This window comes from Chinchilla lanigera, unplaced genomic scaffold (assembly GCF_000276665.1).
Source record: "Chinchilla lanigera isolate Chin_1 unplaced genomic scaffold, ChiLan1.0 scaffold00054, whole genome shotgun sequence".
In the NCBI taxonomy this organism is placed as follows: Eukaryota; Metazoa; Chordata; class Mammalia; order Rodentia; family Chinchillidae; genus Chinchilla; species Chinchilla lanigera.
The window spans coordinates 8288817-8300639 of NW_004955455.1; the positions used below are offsets into that span (position 1 = coordinate 8288817).

Sequence of the window (11823 nt, forward strand, 5' to 3'; positions counted from 1 at the left end):
GTTTTGTTTTGTTTTTCTCCGGTACCGGGAACCGAACTCACGACCTTGCGCTTGCCAGGCAGGCGCTTTTGCCGCTGAGCTAAATCCCCAGCCCCTTTTTTTTTTGGTTTTTTTCCAGTACCGGGGACCAAACTCATGACCTTGTGCTTGCCAGGCAGGCGCTTTTGCCGCTGAGCGAAATCCCCAGCCCCTTGTTCTAGCATTCTGTGGAAGGTAGAAATGTGGGCAGTGAAATTAGATATTTAGCTAAGGAGATTCCTAAGCAAAATGTTATGAAATTGGATATTTAACTGGGGAGACTTCTAAGCAAAATGTTGAAGATGTGGCATGGTTTCTCCTAACTGCTTATAGATGGCCTTCTGTATGCACAGGTTCTGCACTGCCAGACTAAAAATATCTGGGAGAAGTAAGCTGTGTGCATACTGAACATGTACAGTTCTCTTGCCCTTATTCCCTAAGAAATACAGTCTAACAACAGTTTATCATTTATATTGTGTTTGTATTGTAAAAAATCTAGAGATGATTTAAAGACAAAATAAAACAAAAAAAGATGTAAAAGAGGAATTAGAAGGGACTTAAGGTATGAGAGAGATTACCAAGGGCTTGAGAAGGGTGCTAGGGGAGGGAGTTTGGGGGCGGGGGAGGTGGAAGATGGGTAGATTGTACTTCATCAGTGTATGACATATGCATGTATGGAAAGATCACAGTGATCTACACTGATTTGTGCAATTAATATATGTTAATCATAACAAAATTAACAAATTGAATTGTCCAGAAAAAAAGTATATAGGAGGGTAGGTATACATGGATTTTATGCAAATATTAAGCCCATTTATATAAGGGGCTGGAACACCTACAGATATCGGTATCCTTCCCCTGGAACTGATCCCTTGCGGATACCAAAGGATGACTATATAATAAAATATAAGCGAGAGATCAAGTGAATGGAGAATTGTTAAGCAAAAAGTAACCAGGACTTAAAGATTTGGAAAATTCTTAGCCTATCTATATTGCAAAACCTTAGAAAGCTTGTCCTGAAAAAGCACCAGGGTATAGCTGAACAACCATTCATCAAAAAAAGGGGCCACCTCACTGAGCTGTGAGAATGACACTGTCACACCAATGAGCCTGAAGGGCAAAGCATCAGACCTAGGAGAATTATTCCTAAACTGCACTATCTAAAAGAAATTGCCCTGGGCTTAACTGGAACCTGATCATCCCTTCCTTCTTTTCCATTCCTCCTGCTTGGAAAGAAATGTCTCACCTATGTCTGTCCCATGGAAGCACATAATTTATTTGGCACAACAGATCCATAGATGGAGAGGAATTTTGCTTCAGGATTAATTATATCTTTGGTCTCACCCATATATGAGTCAGATATTTAGAGGAGACTTTGGACATTAGATTTGATGCTAAGGTGAGCTAAGACTTCAGGGGCTGCTAGGATAAAATGAGTGTATTTTGCATGTGAGGACATAAGTCTTCTCATGTCCTAAGGCAACATGAACTAGGGGGAAAATACTATGGACTGAAGGTATCTCCATAAAGTTTTTATACTGAAGCCCTAATCCTCAATGTGATGATATTTGGAAGTAGGGCCCTTACAAAGTAATTAGACTTAGATGAAGTCCACAGTGCACTCTCCCTGTGTGTGTCACAGAGAAGGTGAAGATAGAGCAAGAAATGTGGCGCTCTGCAACCAGGAAGAGGGCTGAGGCCAAACACCAAATCTGCTGGTACCTTGATCTTAAACATTGCAGCCTCCAGAACTATGAGAAATAAGTTTTGTTGTTTAAGCTATTCAGTCTATGGCATTATGTTATACAGCCCAAACTGACTAAAACACAAAAGATGGGACAAGGGGCTGGGGATTTAGCTCAGCGGCACAGCACCTGCCCGGCAAGCACAAGGTTGTGAGTTTGATCCCCAGTACCAGAAAAAAAAAAAAAAAAAGGATGGGATAATGCAGAGATAAAATGAGATGGGCAAAGGGGAAAGTCATTCACAGCTACATGTTTATCACAACAAAGCATCTGATAAATCAAGAAAGACAAGCAGAATAAAGCAAAAATGTAGAAACATTTCCATTCTCTCTGACAGTCTGGCCTAAGGCCTGTCAGTGTTGGCTGAGTATAGTGGCTGATGCCTATAATCCCAGCATTCAGGAGGCTGAGACAGGAGTATTGCCATGAGTTTGAGGCCAATCTGGGCTACATAAATGAGTTCAAGGTCAGCCTGCACTAAATAGTGAGACCTTGCCTCAAAAAAATAAAAAGCCTATCAGTATCAACTTTGGCTCCTGGCTTATCCAAGCCACTCTCCCTCCTCTATCCCAAAAGAACACAGACATGAGGGGAAAACATTAAGTCTGACTCACTTGTATAATCACTGAGGGTGTACAGGACAGTGATGAGGTTGTCCAAGCAGGGCCAGTGATCAGGATTGCACTGCAGCCCTTCCTCAAAGGCATGGCGAGCCAGGGGGAGCCGGATAAGCCTCAGGGCCACGTGTCCAATTTTATACCACAGGTTGACATCCGTAGAGTCCAGCATCACTGCCTAGAAGCAGCACAAGCAGAACACACACACACACACATACACACACACACACACACATTCAGTTAGAGATCTTGTTGATCAGACACCCATGGGGTCAGGAGGGGCACAGCACTGGCCTACCCACTCCAACAATGCAGAGAAATGCCAAATTGGCATAACTGCTTTATACCTAACAAGGTCAGCTCATTTTTTCTAGAGGCACATGTCTCTAACACTCAGAGAAATGACACACAAAAAGTTACATGAACCGACTGATATAAGGTCAGTATAAACATTTGTGTTCCTTACATATTTAATAGGTAAAAGCAGTGAAAGCATCAGAATAAAAATATGGAAGGGAGGCTGAGGCAGGAGGATCACTATAAGTTCAAGGCCAGCCTGGACTATAAAGTGAGTTCAGGGCCAGCCTAGGCTATAAAGTGAGTCCAAGGCCAGCCAGACGTCATAGTACTAGAGGCTAGACTTCATAGCAAGACCCTGTCTTGAAAAAAACCAAGAAGAAAAAAGAAAGGAAAACAACAAAAAATGGAGTCTTCCTGTTATTCTAGAAAGGTTATACACTTTTGAGAGACCTTGGTTCACATCCCTGTTCCAACACTGATTTGCACAACCATTCCAACCCTCTGTTCCCTCATCACTACAATGATAAAGACACCTTCCTTGCAAAGTGGCAGAAGTATGCATGGAAAGCAGTTAACATAGTGCCTGGCACATGACAGATGCCCACAGAGAATGCGAAGGTAATATAAAAATAATGGTCACACTATTATGACTGATGCAAGAAGTTAGGCTGCCTGCATACTCGTGTGCAAACCAACTCACTAATTTTCACAACTATCCTTTTTTTTTTTTTTTTGGTACCAGGAATTGAACTCAGGACTTTGCTCTTGCCAGGCAGGTGCTGTGCCGCTGAGCTATATCCCCAGGCTCAACTTTCTTTCTTATTATTCCCACCACAGTGACAGAGACCTGGAGGCACCCCCAGTCACACAGGTACTGGGTGGCCGAGAAAGAACTCACATACAGGATTCTGCACCCTGGCCCCTGTTCTCCAGGCCTAACCACCCATTGGCTAGGGCCACAGACACTACAACCTGGTGACCACTGCTACCAACTTTTCTGTTTAGCTGCCAAGACCACAACCTTATTTCCCCACCAACCAAGAACTCTCAAAACACAGAAGGAGCTGAGCACCAACCAAAACCCCACCTCCAGGTAGAACTCCATGGCTGTCTCCAGATCCTCTCGCTGAGCTGCCAGCTGGGCCAGGTTCTTATAAGTGGAATATTTCAGTATCAGTCCAGGGTGCTTCAATCCCTCCTTCTCATCACCAGATGAAACTGCCTGTAAGTAAAACAAATAGGCCCAGAAGTGATACCTAGGCCCTAACACCTCAGGGAGCAGCCAGCAGAATACCTGGCTTTCAGGATGACCTTTGCCATAAGCCCCTGAGCCATTCCAGTACCAGCCTCCATGAAAAAATTAAAGCACTGCATATGTTCTTAGAAGACCCTTCTGGCAACAATCACACAGAAAAAAAAGCCAGACCATTGCAGGTAGTTTGCAGGAGTCTGTGCATCCACAGTGACAGCAAGAACCCTCCTTACCAACCACTATCAGCACACCTGTGGGCTCAAGCACGAATGGTGCCATTTATAGCATCAGCAAGCCAGCCCAGCCAGAGGCTCCTCACTGCAGGACTGAAGACAGAGGACAAAGCGTGAGGAGTCTTTCTGGAGGCAGCAAGCACAACCTGGAGCTTCACCCTGGAGACCCCTAGATTAAGAGTCAAGAAGCGGAGTTCCCAACCATGTAACTCCTCATGAGACCATATAAAAATTACTTTAATAATATCTCAGTGACCTCTGCAATAAGACAGTAATTCCAAACCTGAAATAAAAGTAAACATAAGCTGAAAGGGCATAAGGATTATAAACATGATTATAAAAAGTTACAGCTTCCATGACCCACTCCACCATGGGCTGACAGGGAGACCCATTCCTGAAACAGTCCCAGTACCTGGCTCAATATATATGGAATAACACCCCCCGGGACCCTCACCACTTCCTACCAATAGGTATGCAGCAGATCACAATTCCCATGCCTCTAATTCCAACACAGTATAACCACTAACCAAGAATCCTGACAAGCTATACAATTAGGAATAAAAGATAATACTTTGGGTGAAAGGATAGGTGTTTTCTCCAGACAATTAGAACTCAGCACTCTGCCTTATGGAGACAGAAAATATCCAGGGATGGGCCTTGAGACATAAACCCCTAGTGCTGTAGCGTACTCTGCCCAAGGGAAAGATTATGTGGACCAGAATAATGCCCACAGAGCCTGTCTGCTTCCTTAATGCACATTATTTGTGTCTGAGCAGCTAAAAATAAAAATCTTTCCTCTTAATGAAATATACACCTTCCTAAGTCAATTTCAGGTTGAGTCCAACTTTCAAACCTCCAAATGATATCTCCATGACTTAGCCAACTTGAGGCCTAACTTCCTCACTACGTGGTCTCCACACTGGGACCAGTCCAGCCCTACCTGCCCCTCTGCTGTTACCAGTATCCCCAGCCTTTTTCTCTATGTTCAAAGGTCTTCAGCACTGGGACACAATGGTGTATGCCTGTAGTTCCATCTACTCAAGGATTGAGACAGGACGGTCACTAGAGCTCAGCAATTTAAAACCATCCTAGGAAACACTGCAAGTCCCTGTTGAATGGAAGGAAAGGGGAAAGGAAGAAAGAGAAAAAGAGGGAGGAAAGGGAAAGGAAGGGGAGTGGAGGGGAGGCGAGGGGAACAGAGAGGTGGGGGGAAGGGAGGGAAGAAAGAGAGGGAAAAGAAAAGAATAAAGACAAAACTATCACATTCTTACAGGGACTCCCTGGCCTCATGGTCTGTCACTCAAATGGCATTTGCCGCAATGTACTGCCAACAGGATCTTTAGGTATTAGCAAACAATTGGCTCCAATCCTAGTTCTAACACTTCACTTATAAACATGAATTTGAGCCATCAACTCCTCACTAAGCCTCAGTTTTCACAACTGTAAAATAGGAACATCTTCACCTACTAGACAGAGTGGCTGTAAAGATTAAGTAACAGGTACACACTTAGAACTTACTGTTATAGCTTGTATCTAGATGTCCCCCCAAAGCCTCATGGGGTCATAGGTGGGGCTTTTCAAAGGTGGCTGGATCTAGGGTGTGCGAAGCAGGGATCAAGGATGCCATCCTGGGATTGATTCACATGCAACACTAGGATTAAAGGTGTGAGTGCTACCCTAAAGGTGGGTAGCCTTTATAAAATATGAGGAACAGAAAGAGGGTCGCGTGTCACTGCTTGTTGCTTGCCCTTCTGCCACACCACCCTGCCTTGCAACCAGCCTACTATGAACTGAAAACTCTACACACTGTGAGCTATAATTAACCTTTCCTCCTTTAACTTTAGGAGTCGGTTTTTTTGTCTCAGCAATGAAAAAAAGGAACTAAGACACTTACCATCCCCCAAGAACTGCTCTTTGTGCTTCACTGATTCACTCAACACTCACAACCCCCCAACAGGCAGATCCCGGCGGGGAAAATGAGAGGCTCAGAGGTCGTCAAGGTCACCCAGCCACGAGGTAAGAACCGCGTGGCCCTGCTCTAGAGCCCTCCAGCTTCCCACCACGGTGCACTGCCCGGCCTGCTGCTGCCTCACCTCCCGCAGCAGGCGCGCCTCCAGGAGCTCATGATAGGCTCTGGCAGACTCCTCAAACCGATCATGTTTCTGCAGATCCAGGGCCTTGTGGTATAAGGCAAAAGCCTCTGCTTCCTGCAAACCAAGACAGAAGACATTTTCACACAATACAAAGATTTGTCTTTTTTAAACCAAAAATGTATATAAGGGGAACTATAGTCATGGCTATGTTAATTATCAAAAGATGCACCCTCTATAGTTAAGAAAACCCTAATTTTCCAATCTGCCAGGAGCGAGTCACTGAAAGAAACCCTTACAAACACTCTAAGAAGACACAAGTGATATAGGCACAAATAGTGTAGGCAACAGCAAAAACAACACAGAGCGGCCCAGCACAGATTCAGATCATGCCAAGGTATGAGCCCAGTAACCCATTTCAGGTGAGAACAGAAAAGTAGCCACACAGGCTAGAATAACCCAGACAGCCTCAGCATGTGTGTGGCATTGTATGAAGTACATACTGGGCCTCTGTCTATGGTTCCTGAGATGCAGCTTTTAAACCCTTAAAGAATTTCCCCAGTGATAGGGTACATTATGGTTTAAATATGAAGTGTCCCCTCCAAAAGACTTATGTATTGAGGGCTGGATCCCCAGTGCAACAACATTCCGAAGTGGGGCCTAGAAAGATGACTGGACTATGAGGACACTAACCTCATCAGTGGACTAGCCACTGATGAGTTTATAGCTGGGCAGGCTGTTAGGAGGTAGGGACCATTTGGAGGAGTAGGTCACTGGGCTATGCCTTTGAAGGGCACATCCTGCCCCAGCCCCTTCCTCTCTCTCTGGCTCTTTGTTCTGTTTCGTGGCTGCCATTCTAGTAGTGGCTTTGCTCTCCCATGTCCTTTTGCCATGATGTTTCTACCTTGGAGTCAGCCAACCATGGATGAAACCTGTGAAATCGTAAGCCAAAACAAACCTTTTCCCTTTAAGTGTGTATGTCAGGTATTTTGTCACAGAAACAAAAAGCTAACAGTGTCTTTTGTTACTCATAACAAGCAAGCCCCTTTCAACCAGACCTAAATTCATATTAATGAGATTATAGGTGGGGTCCCCTAGATTGCTTCAGGATTGGGCTGGTAGCCAGAAGAACCAACCACAATTAAAGGGTTGGAACTATGGACCAACAAGAATTAAAGAGCTGGAACTATCAGTTCTCCCACCCCACCTCCAACCTTCAGAGAGGGGAAAGAGGCTGGAGATTGAGTCAGTAACCGATGATTTAATCTATCATGCCAGTGTAACAGAACCCCTAAAGGATGGGGTTTGGAGAGCTTCTGAGTTGAGGAACAACACACGAAGGTGCTGAGAGAGCAGCGCACAAGAGAGAAACTGTGCACCAGCCCCTCTACTTTGCCCTGCGCATCCCTTCCATTTGGCTGGTCCTGGATTGCATCCTTTCTAATAAATTGATCAATGTAATTCAAGTTTCTCTGTGTTCTGTAACACAGAGCAAATTATTAAAGCTAAAACAGGAAAGAAATGTGCCAAGCCAGCAGAAATGTGAGTAACCTGGCACTTAGTGCCTGCAACTGGCATGTGAAGTGAAGGCAGTCTAGTCGGATAGGGCCATTAAATTGGTAAAGTGTCACACCAACTCACGATAGTCAGTGTCGAGAGTGACTGAACTGTACAGCACCTAGCTCGTATCTGAAGAGTTGGACATTTGGTTGGTGGAAGGAAAAACCACCCCACACATTCGATATCGGAAGTGCTATGAGTGAAATAATTCAATATGAACATGTTTTCCACTGCTTTCTTTTATTTTGTTTGTTTTCCTTAGTGCTAGACACTGAGCCCAGGGCCTCCCACATGCTAAGCATACACACTCAAATCACGGCGCTACACACCCCACTCTCCATGGCTTTTTTCTTTTTTTTTTTTTTTTTTGGTCTTTTTGAGACAGGGTCTCACTATGCAGTTCAGATTGGCCCTGAGCTCACTTTGTAGCCCAGGCTGGTCTCGAACTCACAAAGATCCTCCTGCCTCAGCCTCTGAGTGTTGGGATTACAGGCATGCACCACCACGTCCGGCTCCATGGCTTTCTACTCTCTGTCCTAACTTTATCATTGCCTAGGGAAGGTGACAACTGCCTCCAGCACTCCCACTCTATCCCAGTAACAGGCGTGTTTACTTGTTTGGCTTTGGTTTTATGAGACAGGGCCTCACTATATACAGTTCAGACTGGCCTTGAACTCACTATATACCCAGGCTGGGATTGAACTCGCCTCCTGCCTCAGCCTACTGAGTGCTGAGTTTATGGGCATACATTAAGCCCAGCTGTTCCCACTAACATTCTTGAAGACCAGGGACAGCTGACTGGTAGCCTTTTCTTTCCTCCAGTACTAAAGATCGGGCCTTGTGCATGCTCAACACATACTCTACCACTGAGCTACAGTCTTTTTAAAAATTTTTAGACAGGATCTCACTACACTGCCTAGGTTGGCCTCCTACCTCAGCCTTCTGAGTAGCTGGGATTATACACATGTACTCTGTATCTAGCTGACTAGACCTCTGAGAAGTCTCAGGAACTGTCCCAGTTTTTCTCATAAAAAGGAGGAAGGGGACAGATATTTATTTCAGGGAAAACAAAGACAGGGACAATAATTTAAAAGATGAGGGCAAAGCCTTGTTACATTAGGTAGGGCATGGATGGAGAGATGAATGAATGCATAGATGGAAGGAGAGAAAAAAGAAAAAGAGGGAGGTAGGTGCAAGACAGACAAACAGGCAATAGGGTAGAGAGGAACGATCAAGAACCTAGAAAACTGAAGTTGGACCTGGCTCCTCCACTATCCTGGAGGGAGATCCTAGACATGGCAGCTCTCCTCAAAGGTCAGCACACTGTAAAATGAGAGTGATACACTAGGAAACTTTAAAGGACCATCCACCGCAAATATCCTACCATTCTCTGGGCATGCCAACACTGAGGCCTACACAAAGAATGGGCTGAATGGAAAGATGGCCTCAGCTAGAAAAGTGGGCCCTTTCCTCACACTCACAGAACATATACAATTTCTCTTTAATGCGACTGTATCTGAAAAGAAATAGATTTAACATGAGATGGAAAGCTAGCTATCTTTCAAAACGGAGTTCCACTGGGGGTGTAGCTCAATGGAAGAGTACTTGCTTAGCGTGCTTGTGGTCCTGGGTTCAATCACCAGCACTGAAAAAAGGTTTCTCTCTAAAATTAAATTAAGGCTGGGCATGGTGGCGTACGCCTGTAATCCCAGCACTCGGGAGGCTGAGGCAGGGGGATCGTTGTGAGTTCGAGGGCAGCCTGGGCTACAAAGTGAGCTCAGGGCCAGCCTGAACTGCATAACGAAGACCCTGTCTCTCTTTTTTTTTTTTTTGTCTTTTTAAGACAGGGTCTCGCTATGTAGTTCAGGCTGGCCCTGAGCTCACTTTGTAGCCCAGGCTAGCCTCGAACTCACAAAGATCCCCCTGCCTCAGCCTCCTAGTGCTGGGAGTACAGGCGTGTGCCACCACACCCAGCTAGACCCTGTCTCAAAAAGACAAAAAAAAAAAAAAAAAAATTCCATTGAGGAGATGTCTGAAAACATTTAAAATGAGGTCCCATATACAGAAATGAAAAGCAAGGTCTACCTGCAAAGGAAAATATTATATTACATACCTGAGCCTCCTTTGTTTGGGTTTTATGACTTTTAAAGCTTCCTTCATGATCATCCTCAATTGTGGAGCTGGCATTTAAAGCTGCAATTCGAATCTAGAAATGGGTTTCAAGGAAGAGAAGTGCTGCTGTCAGGTGAATACAATTCAGCTCCAGTATACAGTCTATTCTACTGAAACGCCATGGGAAAGTAACCACAGGTGACAGTCTAGCAGGTGTCTGAGGGACCATGCCAATGTGCAGGAACATGTCTTGGTGTCTCACCCCCAGTGCAGACTGGGAGGTTCACCTGAGATTCAGACTGCCTGAAAAAGACACGCAGGACTATGGACTAAATAAACTGCGGATACACATCTTTACTCCGCTGCTCAGCCATAGTCCACCTGTTTAGCAGCTTTTGTGGCCCCAGCTGCTGCACAGTCCTCAGCCGCTTGGTTTTCCCTTCTCGCAGCCGTCCTCAGTTGCTTAGTCCACATTTACACCAAAATATACACAGGTGACCTGGTGCCAGTAACGATCTTGGTATGTAAGTCACTTACACAGGCCAGCATCAACCTTGGCTCTATCAGTTATTTACACTGAGACCAAAAGGTCCCTGCACCGAAATCTTGCTGACTTGGACTTGCTGTCCATTAGAAATCCCCCTACCCGACCCCACCTACGCCTGAACCAGAGCAGTGCCATCTTGTACTTTCACACTTCCCTATACTTGGGTACCATTCACTGCAAAAAGAACAGAGGCTGGGGATCCCCCAGCAACGCTCAACACTGTGGAAGATCAAAGTATTAGAAAGAATAACAGTGCCCGTAAAACATGCTGACTGTGTCTTTCCAGGAACTGTGAGGAGGCCCTATAAGCAATTTCAGCAGCCAGTCAAACACCCACACCCTCAACTACACCAAGAGCCCTCCTGGGAGCCTTCGCTCTGAGGAGATAAGGACCAAAACAACATTCGGCACCAGCCACGCAGGCAGGCGTCAGCACTTACCATACTGACAGAGACTCAGCACCGCCACAGAGCATCACCTTCCATCATGACAAAGGCTGTGCCAGCCCATAAATCTCCTAGAAAGGAAACAGCACAGACTGAGAGAGGGCCAAGGAAGAACCAGCACTGTCACAGTGCCAGTGGCCCGCCTGTTTCAGAAGAATAATGGAAAAAGTCATAACTAGCAGACCACCTTAAGGTGATAAAAAGATGACAGGATTGGCTACAACGCAGGGAAATGAGGATCTCATACATTATTACTCGGAATGTGGAAGCTCCTGCAGAGGATAAGGCAGCTCCTTGAAATGCTAATGAGTTAGTGTATGATTGGAAATTCTATTCCTATGTGTCCAAGAGGAATTAAAGCATATCCAAACCAAAACTTACTCGTGAACATTCACAACAGTATTATTCATAATAACTCAAATAACAATCAATGGATGGATGGACAGATAAAATGTCCTATATCCGCCAAAGAGTATTATTTGGCCATAAAAAAATAAAATTCTGAATCATGTTACAAAATAAAAGAACCCTTACATGTTATGCTAAGGCCAGGCGTGGTGGCACACACCTGTAATCCAAGCACTTGGGAGGCTGAGGAAGAAGGACTGTTCTGAGTTTGAGGCCACCCTGGGCTACAAAGTGAGTTCAAGGGCAGCCTGAACTGCATAATGTAATCCTGCTTCAAAAAGACAAAAGAAAAAAAGAAGTTATGCTAAATAAAAGATGCCATACACAAAAGAGCTCATATTGTCTGATTCCAATTATAGGAAATGTCTAGAATAGGTAAAGTAGATTAGTGGGCTGGGGAAGAAAGACAGTTGGAGCCAGGCAAGGCAGCACATACTTGTAATCCCAATATTCATGAGGCTGAAGCAGGAGGGTTGCTACGAGTTTGAGGCCAGC

The 11823-nt window shown here is 45.0% G+C and overlaps 1 protein-coding gene across 6 annotated transcripts in view; it reads right to left on the minus strand.

Moving 5' to 3' along the window:
• Cabin1 (calcineurin binding protein 1) overlaps positions 1-11823 on the minus strand; it is a 150568-nt gene that overhangs the window by 126452 nt on the left and 12293 nt on the right. For all 6 annotated transcript variants that reach the window (XM_013520399.1, XM_013520400.1, XM_013520401.1 and 3 more), the window contains exons 2-6: positions 10915-10991; positions 9929-10021; positions 6259-6372; positions 3768-3902; positions 2378-2558 (exon numbers count right to left, since the gene is read on the minus strand). In XM_013520399.1, the coding sequence (XP_013375853.1) occupies positions 2378-2558; positions 3768-3902; positions 6259-6372; positions 9929-10021; positions 10915-10917 (526 nt within the window). In that variant the 5' untranslated portion in view covers positions 10918-10991. The remainder of the gene's footprint in view (positions 1-2377; positions 2559-3767; positions 3903-6258; positions 6373-9928; positions 10022-10914; positions 10992-11823) is intronic.